At 42.7% G+C, this 22,893-nt stretch overlaps 1 protein-coding gene across 4 annotated transcripts in view; it reads right to left on the bottom strand.

Annotated features, from left to right (window-relative positions):
* Window positions 1-778: 778 nt before the first annotated feature.
* Window positions 779-22,893, bottom strand: part of htr4 (5-hydroxytryptamine receptor 4) — a 70,431-nt gene continuing 48,316 nt past the window's right edge. For 2 of the 4 annotated variants that reach the window (XM_052071185.1, XM_052071200.1), the window contains 4 exons: window positions 21,996-22,196; window positions 16,181-16,334; window positions 12,914-13,482; window positions 779-3,059 (listed from right to left, as the gene is read on the bottom strand). In XM_052071185.1, the coding sequence (XP_051927145.1) occupies window positions 2,981-3,059; window positions 12,914-13,482; window positions 16,181-16,334; window positions 21,996-22,196 (1,003 nt within the window). In that variant the 3' untranslated portion in view covers window positions 779-2,980. Of the gene's footprint in view, window positions 3,060-7,384; window positions 7,499-12,913; window positions 13,483-16,180; window positions 16,335-21,995; window positions 22,197-22,893 lie in introns of all 4 variants that reach the window. The other 2 variants (XR_007963217.1, XR_007963218.1) reach the window with 2 other exon arrangements.

Below are 22,893 nucleotides of genomic sequence, written 5' to 3'. Positions count from 1 at the left end.
ACGGTCATCCCTGTCACTTGTACCGATAATGCCAATATCGCAACATTAAAATTGCCATGATATTGTTTTTGTCATGTCAGTTTAATTTGAATTAAGCATGTTTTGGCCACATACAATTAAGACCCACAGTAATTCCCTTTTGGAAATAAATGGACTTTCAATATTCTCATTTTCTTGCACCCATATGTAGTTGTAAGAGACAGGAAACAAACAAAAAAAAAAACATACATCACCATGGGCGCACACAAATTGTAAGAAATGTACACGCATTGGCATGCACAGATGAGGTGTGTCAAAAATAATAATCCCAGGACTGGTGTCACAAAAGATATTTTTCAAGTCGACCTTTAGGACTTTGACACCATACTCATCTTTTCGACTGTAAACACCACCACAATAGATTTGAAACAAACATGTGCTTTAACTGCAGAAATTGAGGGTATTCATGTCCCAATTAGGTAGACAGTGTAGGAAACACAACAGTTAGTAGATCTGGTATGGCTCCTGCTTTTTAAGTGATCAAAAGCGATGCGACACTTGTCTGCTCAATTGTTCCGTCGTTATTTTATTATCATATTTATTATTATTTAATCCAGTCCAAACGATGACCATTTGTGGCCCACCATTTGTTTTTCAGTGGTCATAAACACAATTACTCTTCCAAATACTGTGGTGAATAAAAATGAATTCAACTTTAGAAGCAAAAATAGACCATTTTCCATTCTACGTCATCAAAGGTCATTATTAGCTCAAAAAGACCGGAGGCACAAGTGTGTGATTTGTTTTTGGGCTGGAGATGTGAAAGTTTATGAATAGTTTCAAACAAAAGCAAAATTCCTTGCTGTTAGGTGTATGGGAGTATGAATTTGAGTAGAAAAAAGTTAAAATTTAGAGACCACTAGCTGGTTCGCCGCCCTCTGGGCGGCTCATCAGCTAGTTCCTGCGGAAGGCTGGTAAGGTGGTGGTTCGCCGCCCTCCGGGCGGCTCATCAGCCAGTTCCTGCGGAAGGCTGGTAAGGTGGGCCTGCGGCCCACAAAAGTGTTGTTGCTTGGTTCAACTTTTTGTTCATCTTCATTGCTTATCGCGAAAATAAAGAGATGTTTAGCTCTACTAAATAACTAACAATTTCATTGCAATGCTTGTGGGTAGACAACATTTTTTCGCTAAGATGCCCGCGCGATCGTAGTGAGCCACTGCCTGAGCGGCGCAGTGGCGGCGCGCAGCGGCGCGGTGAAGTAGGTACGTTTTGAAAAGGGACAGACGGAAGGACAGACCGCGTGCGGGACGACGCACAATATATATATAGATTTCAGAAACATCGGAGGAGCCTATGGCTGCAAAGCTATTCATCGCACAAACTGGACTATTGACATAATAGGAATACCAGCATTTAAGGTGCTCATTTCATGTCGGCTAAGTTATTGAGGCCATTTGGTTTAGATTCACCTCCGTCTTGAGATGTTGAGGAAGTAGTAAGAAATTGTAGAATCATGGCAAGGTGTTTGCTACTCGTGCTAGCTAGTAACTGGTAGCTAACTCATCCGGCAATGAGCTTAAGTGCACATTTGCTACATGTACAGTAACTTAAATTGTTAAGTCATTGACCTCAGCTGCTTTTCCCTGGGCATCCTAGAACACCTAAGCAACTTAAAAGTAGCCTTGTACGCAGTCCCACCAATAACAATGTATCCCGCCATTTGGCCAAAAATTTGCATGTGAGTCCGTCACCTTTGTTTACAAACTCAAAATAGATCTATAGTTTGAGCGGATTTAATGAATAAAAGTCGAATAATTGAACGTTTCCATTTTTCTGTATGTGGCCCTCAAATGAAAGTTTGGACACCCCTGTATTTAACCACGTAAAATCAAATAGAAGCTTATTGAGAGACCACTTACAAATTTGATGAATAAGAGCTTTTTAAAAGCAATGTGGGCTAGGGGCAGGAATCTATATCTGACAATGGAACTGATTCCCTTGTTTTTATTGACAATGTGATTGCTGACAAAGGCAACAGGATGAATTCTGAAGTGTTACGGGCAATATTATCTGTTCATATTCAGTCAAATGCTTCAGATCGCATGAGATGGTGCATCACAGTGCAGATGGACAATGACCCAATGACGTGGGATGTTATGTACTGGCCAATTCAATCACCTGACCCGAATCCAACTGGGCATGCATTTCACTTGCTGAAGATAAAAACTGAAGGGAAAATGCCCCAAGGATAAGCAGGAACTAAAGACATTTGCATTCGAGGCCTGACAGAGCATCACTAGGTATGAAATCCAGCGGCTGGTAATGTCTATTCATTCCAAACTTCAGGCAGTAATTGACTGCAAAGAATTTGCAACCAACTCTTAAAACATAAAAGGACAATGACTGATCTTTATGCTCCCTTAAAAAGGGATATACAAAAGATATTGTAATTCCTGCACTATTCACCTGATTTCAAATTAAAGCTGAGAGTCTGCAATTAAAGCGCATCTTGTCCGTTTGCAAGCGCCCACACACGCAAGCATACATTTACAGGCACACGCATTCACACAAACCCATTATTACTCACACATGTGTAAATGTGTGCGTGCACACCCACCCGCAAAACACACACTCTTGTAAGAGACAGGGAAAAAAAAAAGAAATCACATTCGGTAAAGTTGAATCACCATGGAAACATACACACGCACACATGCGCGCGCGCGGACACACACACACACACATGCACACACACACACACATGTTGTAATGTACTCTTAAATTAAATACCATATTAAAATGAACAATGCTTTGGAAACATCACACCCTCAAAGTCCTACAGGTGGAGCTACTCTGTCAGGACCACAGTCACATTGGGGCGGGAACCAGAACCAGAGCTGGTTTGGCCTCCATTCAGCAGACTCTCTTGGTCGCTTCGGACCTGGGCCAGGTTGGCGCGGTGGACTGTTCCTGCATATGGGCTTGGTGGAGGAGTGTGACAGCGTGTCACAAACAGGACTCTGCATGATCGTGCAGCGTTTTCTTCTCCTGTGCCGTGTGGTTCCCGTTCTGAAGCACCGAATACCTGACACGCACCACATAAAGGAAGGCACAACATGTCAAAGTGAACATATTTATATCTATATTTTATAATTTACATTTATTTATATACTTTTTCTTCTTCTACTTCTCCCTTTAATAATGTTGCTGCTGTAAATTGGGAATTTCTCCATTGTGAGAAAAATTACACAACAAAAGGTTTTCTTATCTTATATTGGCCCGAATATAAGACGGTGTTTTTTGCATTGAAATAAGACTGAAAAAGTGGGGGTCGTCTTATATTCGGGGTGTAGACATTATACCCATTCATGACGCTAGATGGCGCCAGATATCATTAAAGCGAATGCTGAACTTGACTCCCCAGGCCAGAGTGAACCCCTGTCACGAAGAATAAAAATAAAAATAGTAGTAACACGAAGATGAAAAATAAAACATGGCGGTAAGAAAGAAAAGAGAAGAAAATAATGGAAGTGATAACAGAAAATGGAGAAACGTAACGACAATCTGGAGAAAAGTGGGTCAAAGATCGGCCAGGTTAACCGGCAGCTGATGAGAATTTATGATGTAATTTACATTTCAAAAACCAGAAGCCATTCATTTACATTTGTAAGTGATCTACATTTTGAAAGCAAGTCTTGCTATTTTATCCACTGGTAAGTGTGAAATTATAAATATGGTCACATACTGTTGTAAAACACAGTATATCTGCGTTAGCACATGGCTGTCGCACAACCTTTGCGAATAAGGAAGTTGATTTCGTGCATGTGTGCTGTTCAGTAGCGGCTGTAATGCCCCCCTCCCTCCCTTCCTTCCCAAACTGATTGTCATTGGCTGCTTTAAGCTGTCGATCAACACCAAACTTGAAAGGAGAAGGTATGGACTGAGCTTTCCATGCAACACAAGGCTGGCAAGGCTACGTGACTGATATTGTCCTCATTCAGATGTAAATATCCTGAATATTCTTAACTTGGTGATGAAACGATAGCACTTCATCGTCCGACCAAATTGAATGAAAATGGTCCATATAAACACCCCAATTGGAATAAAAAAGGCAGAATCGGATTCACAGGGGAGGTATATTCCTTTTGCCACTTCGAACAAGCGACATGTAAACAGTTCAATTGGAATAGCCATGCTTCATCCGGTCTGTACATGCTGTGTTTTAACATAAATGCAGAGTAACATCATCGTATTTACCATTTAAAATGGCAGCATTCTAGCAGAGATCGTCTACGAAGAGAAATAAAAATGTTTTTATCAAGATTTTGCCTTAATAAAAGTTGTAAAACTATCCCATGTACTTTCCTAAATACACAAATAAACTCCATCTTGATAAAGGTGATGTTTACATCAATCTCTGAATGTCACAGCTATAACATCTGATTCAAGGAGTGGAGCAGATCAGAAAAGATCACATCACAGGTGACCAGAAATTTCATTTTGAATCATTTCAATCAGAATGACAAAAAGGTCTTGATGTAACTCTCCCTTCCTTCCTCACTCCAAAAACAGGTTTTAACATCATGCTTGTTATTCCGCTGGTGCGTGGGCAGGTAATGTCATGGCAGGATTAAGCATCGTTGGTCCATTTTGGCATCACTGTGGCACTGGGAAATGTCACATCTCGTTACGGGGAGTCCAAAGTGGATTAGCGGTGCCAAAAAAAACAAAACAAAACGCCCATCTGTGTGTAGTCGGGCAGAAATGAGATGACTAGTCTTGCAGTCTTGTTATTTCGACACCCGTGGAACGCAGCACGCACTGGATTTAATGACGAACAACATAGGGAAAACTTTTACTTTCTACTCCATGAATGAGTGAGTGTGTGCGTGTGTGTGTTGAGCATCTCACAGTAGATTAGAGGTTCATTACTTCCGGATGAGTGACAGCCGTGGCGCACCATTACACAACTAATCACTTTCAGAAGAAGAGATTCTGAGAGTGTGTGTGTGTGTGTGTATACACGCGCACACGTGTTCAGCGTCCATGAAGGCTTCCAGTAAGGCGCCATCAGGTCAATACCCTTACTTGTTAGTTTGAAGTTGAAGTCAACAAACGCAAAGCGCGTACTGGATGGATGTGGTGTCGTCATGGCAACAATAAAGTTTGCATTTACTGGAACAGTTTTTATTGCGACCGCAGTAAAAAAACAACAACAATTGTGCCCAAATGTCACCATGCAGGTCATGCGCTCAGAATAAAACGCAATCAGTTCAAGTTACAGTGCATTTTTAACCCTTTCGTTCATCTCAGTCACGGCACTTGACAGCTTGTCAATTGCTGTTTATAATGTTGACAGTAAAGTTGGGCAGTGCACTACAATTTAAAAGCTTCTCTAATCGGGAGTTTTGATGTCGAACATACTGATCAGTCAGTGCTGTCGATAGTTATTGCATTAAAGGTATTTATGTGATGTATGCTAGTCACTACAGTGGACAGCTATTCAAATGCTGTTTGATTCCATTTGTTGAATAACAATGTTTTAAAATGTCGTGTGTTTTCTCTGTAAATGTTTTGTTTCAAGCGTTTGAAATTTTTCAAAATCTTTTTAAAAATTTATTTTCATGAGAAGTATCTTAGTAAGGATCTCAATTTTATTTTGAAGTATTACAAATACTGTACATACAATTTCAAGTTGTTTTGTTTTTACTGATATTCTAGGTTCTTGTTATGGTAGTGTTTCTGACGTACTTTGTGCGGATATAGCCTCAAAGTGAAAATTATGATCATTGTGTCAGCATTATCTCAAAACCAAAATGTGTTATGAGGAGTCGGTCTTTGTAGGTTCAGATGGAGAACGAACAAATAAGGCCTAAAATGGTCGCTACAAATCAAAATTGCAGACTTTCCTTTTTCTTGAATAGTTTTTTGAGGATTTTATGGGTCCATTTATGATCGACGTGGCTTTCATTTTGCTGACAATGGCCGCTTCCAATGAAAATGGCAGACTTTCATTCTCATTCCAGGCAGGGCTTCTTGAGACTTTATTGTGTGCGTACATTTGAAAGACAAGCCTTCCAAAATCCACTGCCGCGTTTGCTGAGCCAAACCGATTTCGGGTGGAGAGTCGGGGGCTGAATTTTCAAATGAACTCATGCGGAGGACCCGCCTGCCTGCTTGATTAGAAGAAATGTTCATATTTTGACATTGGCCCTCTTCAATCACAAGACAGGATGTGATGATGCACATGAACTTTCATCTTTAGCGCCACAGACGAAGCAAACAGAGCAGAAAGCTCCAGGAGCTGAGCTAAACTGCTTTCCTCGCAATCACACTGCAGCCAAGCTTCGGCGTTGCCCCTGGCAACAAGCGCTCATCAAAAAAAAAAAGAACCATTTGTGTCATTAAATGTGACGCATTGTGCCTTTTACCCTTTCTAAACCAGCCAACGGGAGCACACACTCGTACGTGCGAGTGCACGCACACACACACACACACACACACTGCTCAACTAATAACCTATCCAATTCAAATAATATGGTATTAGACTTCAAAGGATGCACACTCACGGGTCAAAAGAAACTAATATGCTCAGGTTGCATAGCATGCGAATGGAAGGGAAAGGGTAAACAGGGTTATTTGCCACTGTCATTCCTGGCGGAGGCACGATTTACAGACCTTAGGGGCTAAGATAAAAGTTTTGTGAACTACGGTGACACACAGTTTTGATTAGAATTACGACATTCTATGACACACTCGTACATATGCACACACGAGTGCACACACAAGAAGTCCGTCTCCGTGGAATCTTCTCATCTTCCTGCGGCGTGGGCGTGGGGGGCGGGTTTGGACACATGGCCGCTCAGCTGTGTGCATACTGCAGTACCATTCAAAGAGCTATGACCACGGACACTCACTTATAGCTCTGAAAATGGCGCTGCAATCTGCAACAGAAGCTCGTCGAGCAACCGGTGGTTTGATTGCACGCGCACACACACACACACACACACACACACACACACACACACACACACACACACACACACACACACAATTATGCGCCATGGTAACATAAAACAAAACAGCAAAATAAAACAAAGAAATTTAGATAGAAGATATTTTTGTCCACTACACATGGACATCAACAATTGTACTCTTTTTGGGATATACAATTAGCATATTTAATGTACATATCCAGCCATTCATCCATTTTCTAATCTACACGATGCTTGTGAGGAAAAGCGGATTAGAAAATGGATGGATCAACTTTTGTAAATGAAAGCGTTTTGAACAAAGTCTGACATGAAGTCAAACTCGGTAAAGATTTTTTTTCTCTGATTTTATTCAATTGGTAATTCATATCAATATAGGAAAGAGATGTGTGTGCATGTGTGTGTGCGCCAGACTCACTTGAGCGAGCGAGCTAGAGGGCGCGAGCCTGCAGGTGAGGCTTAGAGCGGCTAGACAGGCACTGGCCTGGTGTTGCACAACCAGAGCAGCAGTTTGGAGGCAGAGGAGCAGCTGCTGGAGACACGAGCAGGGAGGACAAGGAGGAGGAAGAAGAGGAGGAGGAGGAAAGAGGAGGAGGCAGACAAACCAGAGAGATACGATGAGGGGGGAATTTTGGGTCGGGAGGAAAGAGGATGCAAGAAAATGTACAACGGCGTTTGATGTGCAAAATATTACGTGAGGAAATGAAAGGAACATAAATGGACAGATGACAGGCAGAGGTGAAGAAGGTGGAATAAAGCAAAATAAAACCATAAGAAAGTCACAAAAGGGTTTGAGCAAAAAAAGAAAAAAAAGGATGATGGAAAGGAGGAAAGGAAGTGAAATAGGGGACGTAAAAAATTATAGAGGGGAAAGGACATGTTGGGAGAAGAAGAAAGAGTGAGGGTGGGTAGAATGGAGAGGGATGGCGAAAAGGAAGAAGAAGAATAAAGAGAAATGAATGATGGAAGGAAGGAGAGGAATTGAAACGGGGAGGAAAAAGGCAAACGAGGTGTAAAAAAAGGGGAAGAGTGTCAGATGAATGGGAAGGAAGGGAGGGATAGAGAGAGGATGAATCGATGAAGGATGTGTCGGAAAAAAAGACAGTGTGCGGGACGGATATGAGAGAGGGAGGAGTGAAGCAGGTCAAGAGAAGAGGACGGATTGAAAGATGGAAATGAAGGGCGAGAAGCACAAAAAGAAACAAGGAAAGAAGGATATGAAGATGAGCATGGATGGAAAGTAAAACAAAAAAAATGTGTTGAGAAAGAAAAGAGGAGAAAATCGGGAAGAGGGAAGGGGGCAAAGGGAGGGTCAAGAACAAGGTTAAAGTTCACACATACAGGCAACCAATGAGAGAACGGATGCGTATTTACATTGTCGAGACGGTGAGCTACACGTGTGCCGTATCCATAGACAGTATGATTCTCCTTTTGAACAACCAACGACTATAATCGTCAACTTCATGCAAATGGACAGCAGATACATTTGTCAGAAATTCCAAGACATTAGAGCACTAACTTGTATTGTATCAGGATTAATGCTTTCTGGTAACGTAAGGCAACAAATGTTTTGTCCACAAAGTGTTTCCGATTCTGAAATCTTGACATCAATCACCCACTGTCAAGAATTTCTTCGATGAAATAACCTGCCCTCTCAAAACCACTTTTCATGTCTCCAGGTTGAACATTGATTTGATCAATGAAAATCCAAATCTCTCCGAGTAGATTTATGGTCTGAAATCAAGGTGGTATGATAGTTATTCTCAGCAACGTGGTTAAAAAAATGAAAATAAATCAATTCGAGAGTGAGAATTATGCAATTTAGAGAAAAGGGGACAATCTCGACCCATGGGATGTTGTCAGTGCCAAATATAAACGATTATTTGACGAAATAAGACTCTTCGAGGCATCTGGAACGTTTGAGGGTGCAGATAGTTTTTGGGAGGACCTGTCCAAGTGCAAATCTAGAACTGAAAATTTAAGCAACAAAAACCTGTAAACACATATTTTAGTTGCTTTTCAGTATAAATTGAGGTAACAAAATCATTGAGCAAAAATTTTGACAGCACAACAACTCTGATGGCAAAATTCAAAGACAAAACACTTTGAGAGCAAAATTTTACCTAACAAAAGGTTCTGAGCAAGAAGTTGAAACTTGTTCACATTACAAAACACAAATTCATGAGTACAAATTTGGATTGTAATGTTCTGCCCGAATTTAAATAACAAAAACCTTTAATATCAAATTCAAACTTCAATTCAAAATTTCGAAGCACAACTTCATAACAATATGAAGGTCAACAAGAAACATATTTCAAGCGCCAATTTACATGAAAAGTTGCAAGTCGGAATTTAAACAACAAAAGGTGTATTATTGAATTTAGGATGAAAAAGTGCAACTTTAAATGTAAACCTTGAGGGATAAAAACCTTTCAAGTGCAAATTAAGGGAAAAAGTTGCTCTTCCGCATTTTTAGTGTGTGGAAATCTGCGGGCTAAATGCTTGAGAGGAGCAGCGATGTTGTGCCTATTTGCGAAGTGTGTTTGTGCGACGCGCGTTTGCGCAAGAGCTTATTGTGATTGGCAGTCGAGAGCAACATTTTCTGTTCGGATTTTTCTCTCTTTGCTTTTGTTTATGTCTGCAAGGCATTGTTATCTCTACACACACACGCACACGCGCGCGCACACACACACACACACACACACACACACACACGCTCTAAACACTGCAGCAGACAAAAAGGTCAAACATGCTTTTGGCAGCTAATTACATCCAAATAATATTCAGAAACTCTTAAATGCTTCCAATTAAGACCACCACTGTTTTCCTTTGTGGGATTTCACAATAAAAGCGACGACAACAACAACTTGTGTGGTCGTTGATTGGTCAATGGGGAACAGCTGCAGGACAGAGGAACAACAACAATAGCAATTTCCCGACACTAAACCAAGAAAAAAAAAACAACAGTGTTTAGGCCTTAAACGTATTTAGACCGAAGCCCTTTCATCTAAACCCACAAATATAAATAATCAAAAATTTGATATCCATGTCCTGAATGACCTAAAATGAAAGTAATTTCATTAAAGTCCTTAAATGTAAATTTCTGAAACTCAGGCCTTCAATCCAGCAAACCTCAAATCCATTTCTCAAATGCAACACCATGAATTCAAAGCCTTAAAGCTTGGACCTTGAATCCAAGGAATTGAAACCAATACCGTTAAGGCAAAAATGTAAAACCAAAGTCCTTAAAACTAAGACCTTAATTACCAGTCTTTAAAACTGTGTCCTAAAATTCAAGACGTTTAATCTAAGACCTTAACCCAATTTCTTAAAACCAGTACTTCAAATCGAAGTTCTCAAAGCACTTAAACCCAAATCCTGAAGAGTCAGACCTTTGCTGCACATCGTTAGAATTCAGTTCTCAGATCCAAGGTCCTTAGGTTAAGTCTGAAAATCTGAATCCATCAAACAAAGACCTAAAATCCATAAATGAATATCTTAAAGGCGGCCCGGTATCCAGTGGTTAGCACGTCGGCTTCACAGTGCAGAGGTACCGGGTTCGATTCCAGCTCCGGCCTCCCTGTGTGGAGTTTGCATGTTCTCCCCGGGCCTGCGTGGGTTTTCTCCGGGTGCTCCGGTTTCCTCCCACATTCCAAAAACATGCGTGGCAGGCTGATTGAACACTCTAAATTGTCCCTGGGTGTGAGTGTGAGTGCGAATGGTTGTTCGTTTCTGTGTGCCCTGCGATTGGCTGGCAACCGATTCAGGGTGTCCCCCGCCTACTGCCCGAAGTTAGCTGGGATAGGCTCCAGCACCCCCCGCGACCCTAGTGAGGATCAAGCGGCTCGGAAGATGATGATGATGATGAATATCTTAAATGTAAAACCTTAAAAACTTCCCACTTGAAACCAAGTTCACAAACCAAGAATTTTAAATTTAAGGTCTCAGATCAAAATCCTTATTCCAAGTCCTGATGGTAAATACATTAAATCCATGTCTTTGAATCCAGACATTGAAATCCAAGACTTTCAAACTAAAACCTTAAATCCACACCTTTAAAACTAGAATGTTAAATCCAAGAACTAAAACTCAAAATGCAAGGCCTCAAAATCCAAGATATTTAATCCAAGATGTTAAAAGGCCCTCAAATCTAAACACTTACATCTAAAGCCTTCAAAATATCTAAACAAACACAACTTAAATCCAAGTCCTTAAAACTAACAAGATAACTGAAAACAAAATGAATAATTTAGCTAAGAAAAATGGCTGAAAAATTAAAGCAAAAAATATTCTCAAACTTTTGGCAATGTAAATGCTCAATTGGCCTCAGGAAAGAACTGTAGTTATCTGACTTTTGCAGTTCTGCAAATACAGTGAATGGAAAAGCAGAAAATCTTGCGCTTCTTTCCTCTTGACGTATAATACACATGTGAGGTCAGCTGTACTGTGTATATCTCGACCTCAACTCTTGGAGGCAGCCAGCAGAGCCTCCCAAATGATGTTCAACCACAACAACAAAACACGACTTTTCTCAACCTGACATCTGCTGTGTTAAATGCGTCGTCGCTGGTTAGAGAGGCAGCACATGTACCCACCGTGTCCATTAGAGCTTTTTCCTTGTCAATAAATCGCTGGGTCTCACACCCACATTTTTCCATCACGTACGGCATGGCTTGTACTTATCACGCTGGATCATGCAATTTACTCCCAAGATTCATTTAGCCTCAAGAGGCACTCCGGTTATTTTATTTATTCATTTATTTTACAGAGTACATTTTAATGGATTCTTGCGAAAAGAATGGAGAGATTTATACGGTCTATGATGACTAATCCTGTATTGATGTGTCGCGATAATGATTTGATATGCTCATTTAGTTTTCTTGTCTGTGGGTGTCAGTGATTTTTTTTCATTTTTTATTTTTACTATTTTTTAGTGTCTGGCCCACCTTTAATGAATCATATAGAGTATAAGAATTATTGCTTGTGGGCTCAATGATAACGTAGACAAAATGCTGTCATGCAGATATCAATGACAAATGATATCATGCGTGGAAGTGGGCTCCAAAGTAGAAACGTTAAAGTAAATAATATACAACATGAAAAAAAGTATTGGAACACAAAGCGGGAGGAGAAGATATCTCTTAGGACAGGGGTGCCCCTTACATCGATCCGATCGACCGGGAGATTGCGGACTGGTCCCAGGTCGATCGCGAGGGATGCAGAGGAGAAAAAAAACAAACAACCATTTGTGTGTCTTTGTGCATGTTAGCAATATATATTTTTTGTGTTCATGTACACTGCACCCTAATCATCCGACCATTCTCATAACAAGTATTTTAAAGATAAAATAAAATAAAGCAGGTAAATCTTCAACCTAAGGTGGCGCGTGACCTGCTTCGCCGAAAGTTGTTGGCGCTCAGCAGTCTGCAATTGCAACTTGTGATCAGAACTGTTGCACTATATCTTTTATCGTTATTATTATTCTCATTTGTAGTTTGTTTCGTGTACAATTCACAGAGGGCACGGGCAAAGAATAGGAATCTAGAGGGCCGAGGGAAGCACTTTAAAATGGTATATGTCAGCTACGATAGCTAACAGGCTGCAAAAGTGCGTTGCATGCCTCCATGTCAGGCTGTTGCTCATCACGACGTGCGTGTGTATGTGTGTGCGCGGTAACGGGTCGATCGCGGGCGGTTGGTTGATCGAAAAATCGAAAAGTTGATCCAAACATTTTGGGCACCCCTATCTTAGGAGAATACGCTCTTGTCTTCATAAGAAGTGTGAAAGGCAATATGTAATACTTTAAATAAAGTTAAAAAAACTTTAGAAATAATGATATCACAATTCTACATAGTGATATTTTTTCAGCATAAAAAGATTTTTCTCATAAAAAAATAGTCAAAACTCATGGTGGCATTGAGCCTATCAGTGGCAGAGTGGCACCTACTTTAGCACGTGCGTGGAGCCGTTGATGCGTGTGGCGGCGCAGGCCGCGCGCGGGCCCACCAACACGGAGGGTCGGCGGTAGCGCTTGCGCCCGCAACACAGGATGCTGAGGAAGGCACGGCGGAAGGACTTGTTGAGGAAGGCGTAGAGGATGGGGTTAAGCATGGAGTTGATGTAGCCCAGCCACAAGCAGGCCGCCCACAGCTGGTCGGGCACCATGTAGCCGATGAAGGGGTCCACCACGTTGGTGATGAAGAAGGGCGCCCAGCACAGGCAGAAGCAGCCCATGATGACGCACAGCGTCTTGGCCGCCTTGGTCTCCACGCGCATGCGGTGGTTGCGCTGCTGGTCGGCCGAATCCGATGACGATGAGGCGCCACCCGCCCGCTGCAGTGCGCCAATCTGGAGGGCGTGCGCCCGCGCCGTCACGTAGATCCGCTGGTAGGCCAGCACCATCAGCACCAGCGGGATGTAGAAGGCCACCACTGAGCACGTCACCGCGTAAGGTTGGTTCACCAGGAACACGCACGACGTGGTGTTGCTGCCTTCCGTGTGGCGACGCTCGTCGATCTGCGTGCACGTGGGACACAACGCTGAGCAGGACTCGATACATTTCGGGGAAAAAAAAAAGATTGGTAAAGCAGCACATGGTTCATTGTTCGAGAAATACAGACAAAAGTGTACTATGAGGTATTTATCGATAATAACAATGGATATTTGTAATATTCGGGGGGTCCCGGTGGTCCAGTGGTTAGCGCGTCAACCTCACAGGGCAGAGTTACCAGGTTAATAGCATGTGAAGAATGAAACAGTTTTTGACACTTTTTTTGTTTTAATTCAATGGGCATTGTGCTGCTCCTGGTGTGTGCACCTTGGCCACCTGGGTGCACTATAATAGAAACATTTGGATATACAAGCGGACGCTATGACTTCTCAGTGAGCCGCACCATAATTGGTTGTTCTCCGCAGAGAATAAATATATGCATGACAGTGAGAGTGATCTACACGTGTTGCTCCTCTCTTTGTGTTACAGCATCTTTTTTTAAAAAAAAAACAACTTTTTTTTTCAGTGTACAATGTGCTGCTCCTTATGCTATGCACGTCTTGAAAGGTACAGTGGACCCCACACACATTCGCCGTTTTACATTTGAGGGTCGGCCCAGTCCTTATCATCTATATATATATTGCGCGTCGTCCCGCACGCGGTCTGTCCTTCCGTCTGTCCCTTTTCAAAACGTACCTACTTCACCGCGCCGCTGCGCGCCGCCACTGCGCGCCGCCACTGCGCGCCGCCACTGCGCGCCGCCACTGCGCGCCGCCACTGCGCGCCGCCACTGCGCGCCGCCACTGCGCCGCTCAGGCAGTGGCTCACTACGATCGCGCGGGCATCTTAGCGAAAAAATTTTGTCTACCCACCTTACCAGCCTTCCGCAGGAACTAGCTGATGAGCCGCCCGGAGGGCGGCGAACCAGCTAGTTCTGTATATTGTGCGTGGAGCTGGTCGAAAAGCTTCAGTAAGCAGAAGTAATATTAGTCGTTTTTCACAGAAGATAAAAACTGTGCTATATCCTTGTGGGTTGGGCAAGTGATATGGGTGAAAAGGGTATCGTGATATGAGTATTTCATATCAGTTGATCTCTCCCTCCCTCACCCCTCCTCTCTCTCTCACTCACTTCTATCATTTTATATATGTACTAGCTGATGACTCCGGGCGGCTCATCAGCTAGTTCCTGCGGAAGGCTGGTAAGGTGGTGGTTCGCCGCCCTCCGGGCGGCTCATCAGCTAGTTCCTGCGGAAGGCTGGTAAGGTGGGCCTTCGGCCCACAAAAATGTTGTTGCTTGGTTCAACTTTTTGTTCATCTTCATTGCTTATCGCGAAAATAAAGAGATGTTTAGCTCTACTAAATAACTAACAATTTCATTGCAATGCTTGTGGGTAGACAACATTTTTTCGCTAAGATGCCCGCGCGATCGTAGTGAGCCACTGCCTGAGCGGCACAGTGGCGGCGCGGTCAAGTAGGTACGTTTTGAAAAGGGACAGACGGAAGGACAGACCGCGTGCGGGACGACGCGCGATATATATATAGATATAGATATTTTTATATTCTCAACAAAACGTCTGTGACAACAAAGCAAACTAACTAAGACCATCTAGATGTGGAATTTCTCCAAAACTGAGTCACTGTCAGTGCTCAGGACTTTTAATTGGACCCTCAGAAAGGAATAAAAGTGACAAATGACACTGAACTACTCTTTGTGTGTGTGTGTGTGTGTTTGTGTGTGTGTGTGTGTGTTTGGGCAAAATTGGACCACAAGCCAGGTCACCAAGTGAGGGTGAGGGAGGTCAAAACAAGAGGCTCTGGTCTGACAAGATGACGCCTGCCTTGTCTTTTAAAGAAGAAATATCTTCTTTAAAAGTTTTTTAAAGGCTATTTTGGAACAAAGGACTCATTAAAGGATTAATGCAATGTGTCTGTTGTTAATGGGCAACAATTCAACATGTTTTGGTCGTTGCCTCGAGGGGTGTCAGTGAGTTCCATAAAAAGCATCTGCGGGCTTCATCTGTGTAGTTCATATTCTCCTTTCATCGTTTCTTAAAAGTAGTATTTAAGAAAAAAAAATCCATCTATTTTCCAAGTCACTACTCCTCATAAAGGAGAATATCATCGTTCATCATCATAAAGTCAGAACAAAAAGATTTTATGAGTACAACACAGCAATCATGTGCCATTTCTATGAGCTGAATTCAAATATCAAAGGTTCTTTCTACACGACGGGCCTATATAAAGAAAGTATTGAGAGCAAATCCGTCCACGGTTGTGTTAGTGAGGACTTTCCCTTTGCTGAGATAAGCCTTTGGCTGCCCACAATAAAAGGTCACTCTATAAAACGTGCAGTTTGACTGTACTGGGGAGGAAAGGGGTGGTATCGTGGTAGGGTGAGAAAACCAATCTGCTGTGACCACAATTTGCCTCACACAGTACGATGTATCATGTTTTCAAGACAAAAAGCTGCAATCGTGATGGGCTTTTTTTTTTCTCCGAGAGACTTTTTTTAAAGAGATTTCCTGATTTTAAAAAGTTGAACTGTTGCTTTTCTGTTAAAAAAAATAAATAAATAAAAATCATTGTAGCTCAAGCAACACTCCTAATACGAACCCGGATAAATGTCAGCCATTTACCCCAAAAAGCTGCAATTGCATAACAGTAAAGTAAAGCTTTCCTAGTAATTCAAGGAAAGCAGTTGCAATGCTAGACGTGGACACTCACCACGTGGTCGATGCCGATGGTGTTCCATCCTTGCATGATGGGCAGGAAGGAGATGAAGGTGGGGATCACCCAGCACCCGCCAATCATAAGGGCCACGCGCATGGGTGTCATTTTGTTGCGGTACACCAAAGGCTGACAACAGATAGCGTAATACCTGCACACACACATGCACACACACGCACACAAACATATAGTTAAATATAGTTAAATTATTCTCAAAAATGAACATCATATCAAAAAGTGTAAACATTCACTATAAAATGGCTGAAGTTGTGTTTCCTGTTGATGCCACACGCTTGTTGCTAGGCAGAGTTCAAACTATGAGACACACTGATTTTACAATTGCACTGTATGAAATATAAACAAGACCTTTGACAAACAATCCTGAATGCGATGGGGAACTTGCCCTCACTGTCCCTAAAGCAGACTCACCACTGAACAGTTGCTTACATCAAGGATTGTGTTGTCTGACGCACCATCACACCCATTTAACGATTTTCACGTCCATATTTGCACTGACACCACTTCCCGTTTATGTGTGACAATTGATCAGTATTGACAACAACAGCACAGTGTCTGCTCGCTTTCGGGAGCTTTTAAACCTCGGTACTGTGAAACATATGTGCTAACTAGCTGGCCTGGGTGACGGCCATGCAACGTATCTATCCACCCTTTGCAATCTTTATCGATCACATTTCTGAACATAAACGATTGTTCAGAACCTGAACAAGATTGGTGATCTGGTCCCCTCTGTCAACTTCTTGTACTTTGCATACTCCTCAGCCTGTCTAGTTGAGTAATGACAAATTACTTCAGCCCCTCAATTTTCTCTGCACATTCAAGACATGGGCACAACAAAAAATATTCAGTCCACTCTTTTTCTTGAAACTGGCTGTTCTTGTCGCCAATCTTTCTTTTCATGGCATTTTTTGAAAATACATGCCAGGACAGGATGTCTTTTCCTTCTGGTTGGTGTCACTTCAGAATGATATTTGACTGAAAACTGTCATCCGCCTGAACCACCGTAGCCAGAAAGTGACAATAAATGAATAAATAACACACATGCACACACACACACACGCACACACACACACACACACACACAAAACAGCCAAGGCAAAAACACAGCAAAAACATGTGGTCGGCACAAAGTTTAAACTCAAGTATGGGGCCACAAAAATATCATCCTGTGGGCTGCAAAACGCCCTCGTTTTAAGAATTTGAGAACTCTACCATATGTGGATCACATCCAGAACATGTTTAGACGAGATGGAGATAAAATCTGGATCACATGTAGACTAGATGAAGTTGAAAATGCCGATATGTGGATCACATCTGGAACTCATCTAAATCTGGACTACATGTAGATGTACAGTAGATCACATCTGGATCACATGTATGCTATTTGAAGAGCACATCTGCACCACATGCAGATTATACAATATCTGGACCACATGTAGACTGAAAGTAGATTGCGTCTAACAAACAAAAGCAAAAAAAAAAATACATACATAAAGAGACATTTCACACAATTTCGAGATATATATTTTCGTTGAGCAGAGCTGATGAATATGTTTCTTAACTGTAATATTCATAATATATACAGTATACTGTATATGTGCTCATTTATTTTGTTTGTGGTATAACAACTGTGTCAACACTATAGATTGGAGTAATAAAAATAAGGGGAAAAAAACACATTTAGTTTGTTATGATATGATTTATGATATCTGAGCATGTCACGTCTTCATTCTGCTCTTTTGTGGCTCAGTATCCGTCTTCATTCATTTCCTCATTCTTCCGTTGCTCTTTTTGGGAAGGAAGGAGAGGTTGTGTGGCGCAGCTGTTCACTTCACTTCTCATGCTTTTTTCTCCGTTTCCCCTCCTGTTGTCTTCTTGCCCTCCCAATGCCTTCGTTGAACAAGAGACGATAAGCCCGCTGCAGGCCAAACGCTCCATTCTTTTGTGTCTGATTGTGAAAGCTGCTGTAAACGAGATGACTGAATGCGTCTCTTCTCGATTTCCGCGTCTTCATTCAACAAAGCGCCCCACATTCTGTGACAGAAAAAACCTGCCAGGAGCAGCCGACTCATATGAAGGTTCAACACACATGGAGACACCTCAAAGATCACATCAGAACTACATATAGACTAGATGTACCGTATTTTCCGCACGATAAGGCCCTTCGGAGTATAAGGTGCAGCTTCAATGAATGGCCTATTTAAAAACTGTTTTCACATATCACATATAATGCGCACCACATTATAAGGCGCATAGAATAGAAGCTACAATAGTGAATGTGATTGCATTATGCACCCACTAGAGGGAGCTACGCTAAAAAGAATAAAATACAATACGATACAGCTTTATTTATGAAGAGCTTTCACAAGAGCTGTCAACGTGTTGCGATCAAAGTTTGCGTGTGACCACATCTCGGCCTGTAGGCTATACTATGCTGTAAGTAGATCAACTCGGGATCACATATAGTTAGTATACTACAAGAGGATCAACTCTGAACCACACGTAGTCTATATGGGGCTCAAATTGGGAACACATATAGACTACTAGTTGGTTCGCCGCCCTCCGGGCGGCTCATCAGCTAGTTCCTGCCGAAGGCTGGTAAGGTGGAGGTTCGCCGCCCTCCGGGCAGCTCATCAGCTAATTCCTGCGGAAGGCTGGTATGGTGGGCCTTCGGTCCACAAAAGTGTTGTTGCTTGCTTCAACTTTTTGTTCATCTTCATTGCTTATCGCGAAAATAAAGAGATGTTTAGCTCTACTAAATAACTAACAATTTCATTGCAATGCTTGTGGGTAGACAACATTTTTTCGCTAAGATGCCCGCGCGATCGTAGTGAGCCACTGCCTGAGCGGCGCAGTGGCGGCGTGCAGTGGCGGCGCGCAGTGGCGGCGCGCAGCGGCGCGGTGAAGTAGGTACGTTTTGAAAAGGGACAGACGGAAGGACAGACCGCGTGCGGGACGACGCGCAATATATATATATATATATATATATATATATATATATATTTAAAGATCACATCTCGACCGCATGTAAAGGAAATGTGCATCACACACGGATCATATACAAGTACAGACTGCAGACATACATTATGGACGACATCTCCACTTCTGAAAATTTTATCTCAAGCACTTGTAGACGACGGGTTCCATTACCGTCGATGGTACATGCAGAAGTGCTGGTGTGTTCCTGATATCAGTGCAGGCACAAGCCTCTCTGTGTCTGTTTGGATTTTTGGCAGGTCCTTCTACGCCAAACTGGGTGTTTCAGCATAACCGGGGTGTGTCCTTCGATATGCGTCCGGCACAACTGACAGTTTGATGTCAGACAGTCTTCGATGGATTTACAACAATACAGGGTGTACTCTGAGCTTCCGTGTTACTGCATAGGTACTCTCATGCAGTGCCATGAAGCCGGCACACATGCAGTAGCACCAATCATCAGCTGACTTCTTCACACACAAATTGCTGGGTTCAGGAGACCGCAAAATCACTTTCATGCCACATGTCAGACTTCAGCAACTTCCCTCCATGCGGCCATGTACAATCAGAGTGGAAAGCAATCTCAAATTGCCCACTTCACAGATCTGTGATCCCCCTGGCCCATGTGGAGGTCTGCTTGTAATCCCTTACAAACTTACTTTGTGTAATTGAACCTCCTGCATGGAGTCCAGCACATCAGTTTCTCCTGCCACCATGTTATGGACTTTGAACCTCCCGCAAGACAATTTTGAAATGAATGAAATGAACTGCTTCTATTGGCAGTGAATCAAGTCGGCTGTGTTCATACCCACAACAGCGTAAAACACAGATTTAAAACTGACCCAAGCTATGTACGTCTCCAAAACCCCTTCCTGCACAGATTTAGACCACACACAATGCCAAAGTTGTGCTAGGAATGAAAATCGAGCCTCGACCCCCAAAAACATTTTGACCACATATCGACAATATGTGAAGCATATCTATTTTTAGACTGTATGTACTGTAGCTCACATCCGGACCAACCCTAGATGTGATAGGTAGGGCATATCACGTCGACCACAAGTAGCCCATATTTGTGAACCATATCTAAGGAATATGTAGATCACATCCGGGCCTTTTTGAAACTCTACCAAGATGATGTCTAGATCTCACTCAGATCATAAGTAAAATGATCCACATGTACAGGAGGCTGCAGTAAGGCATCGGCATGCAGCATTCAATGATGCTTGAGGCTCACAACAACATGGATACTCACTGAAAGACAAACAACTTTTGTTAATCTTGGCAAGGTGCCCCCAAAATGACTGCAAGCCACTAACTGGATCACTATGCAGCACTAATTACTGTCCTGTACATAGTTAGACCTGAGGGAGGCAGTCCGTGACAGCCTCAAACCTTCACACAAGGTCACTAAAGCCAAGTGCAGCAGAGGGTAAAAAGTTTGTCTATGCGGAACAGGCACAGCTCCCAATTGACATAATATTGGAACACAAAGTGAATAACCCGAGCAGGAGAATCCAAAATGTGTAGTCTACATCTTTATCTCAGTGATCTTGACCAACAGCGGCAATGTAGCGGTTGTCGCAAACATTCATTTTATTAATTTCACTGTGGGTTATTTCCTATCATTCTGTTTATTCCTCTTATGTGAGGTGGCAGTTACCATGTGAAACAAATTAAATATAATAAAGGGAATAGCAGTGAGAGGGAAGATGAGGTATGATGTGATGATGATGACTGCAGGGGTCCCACATGGGCTAATAGAAACCGATTATCTCACAATGAATTGTGAACAGAAGGTCCAGGAGTTGCGGGGTAGCTGGACAATGTAGACCAGGGTCAAAGCCTCCTATCAGTCCCCATGCCAGAACTTCCCCCACCCTCAGGCACACATACTCAAAATCACATGAGGAGTATTGCATAGTGTTTTCATCATAATTTGGTAAGACCTGACACAGGTGAAGAATAAAGGGCTTTTCGCTCCCTCTGAATTCCATCATTCCGCATGGAGAGAAGAATTCATCCCCAGTGAATGCCCCAACAGACTCTGACAGACGTCGCACATGACACGTGTCACAAGAAAGGCTGCCGGACCACCTCTTGCCAGATTGCATGGTGACCCATCTGGACCTCAAATCATCACCAGCATGTATTAAGCCACGTTTTACAGCAATGAAAACTGTTCTTAGGTGTCTTGTGCATCAAAACAGCCGGTTAATAAGTTCAAAACCTAATTCAATAAAGTTTAAACATAAATAAAAACAAGAATACATTCATCCACCCATCCATTTTCCAATCCGCTTATCCTCACAACAGTCACGGGCATGCTGAAGCCTATCGCAGTTGCCTTCGGCCAGTAGGCGGCGGACACCCTGAACTGGTTGCCAGCCAATCGCAGGCCACACAAACAAACAACCATTCACGCTCACAATCACACCCTGGGACAATTGAGAGCGTTCCATCACTCTTATCATGCATGTTTTTGGAATGTGGGAAGAAACCAGAGTACCCGTAGAAAACCCACTCAGGCACAGGGAGAACGTGCAAACTCCACACAGGTTGGATGGAGCGGGAATCGAACCTTGCACCTCTGCACCTCTGCGCTGGTAAGCATATCCGCCTGGATGTGCTTACCAGTCAATCACCATGCTGCCAAGCAAGATGTCCTGCCACACACACACACACACACACACACACACACACACACACACACACACACACACACACACACACACACAAACACACTTTGCTCATAATTTTCTGTTAGTTTTCTAGGCACGTATCTGCTTTTTGGTCCAACCTCGACCTTGGATCTGACCTGTCGAGGGCGATGCAGCACAGGTGCATAATGGAGGCGGTGGTGAGAAGCACATCCAGCGAGGTGCGCACCAGGCAGAAGGTTTCGCCGTAGATCCACTGCTGGTGCACCAGGTCGATGGCGCCGAATGGCATTACTAGCAGCGACACCAGCAGGTCAGCGAAGGCCAGCGACACGATGAAGTAGTTGGTCTTGATTTTCCTGCGTTGGATGCACACAATTCAAATCATCTAAATATCATTCACTCGTGGGCTCAGTGTTAACAATACAGAGCGGGACAGAAGGGTCTTATCACAAATGAGCCCTCCGATGATGCAACCCTGACTCATGTAGGCTGAAATGCTGAGTCATGTGCAATACGAGGCTGCTATTAGCAAAATACACGCCCACGTTGAGCTTTTTTGTTTCTTCCTCACACACTGCAGCTTTTTGTGAAGGCAACAGAGTGGAAGATCAATGTTAGAGTGTTGTATTTTTTTTCTAGTAATAAATAATAAAATAAAAAATCCCATCACTGTGACAGTCAACAAACCGAGGTTTGAAATATTAAATAAGAATGTCTGGTTAAGTAAAAAAATAAATAAATAAAAAGAAAAACTAAAACAGTGAGTAAAGTATCTCAGATTTCTTTTCATTCGTTCATTCATTCATTCATTCATTCATTCATTCATTCATTCATTCATTTTCCGAACCGCTTTATCCTCACTAGGGTCATGTAGGGTGCTGGAGCCTATCCCAACTGTCTTCGGACAGTCGGTGGGTGACACCCTGAACTGGTTGACAGCCAATCGAAGGGCACACACAGAGACGAACAACCATCCACGCTCACACTCACACCTAGGGACAATTTAGAGAGTGCTGCTTATTATGAGGTGAGTTGAGTGACATTCACTTCAAC

Source organism: Hippocampus zosterae, chromosome 1 (genome assembly GCF_025434085.1).
Source record: "Hippocampus zosterae strain Florida chromosome 1, ASM2543408v3, whole genome shotgun sequence".
NCBI lineage: Eukaryota > Metazoa > Chordata > Actinopteri > Syngnathiformes > Syngnathidae > Hippocampus > Hippocampus zosterae.
This window is presented reverse-complemented; position numbering and strand designations above follow the sequence as displayed.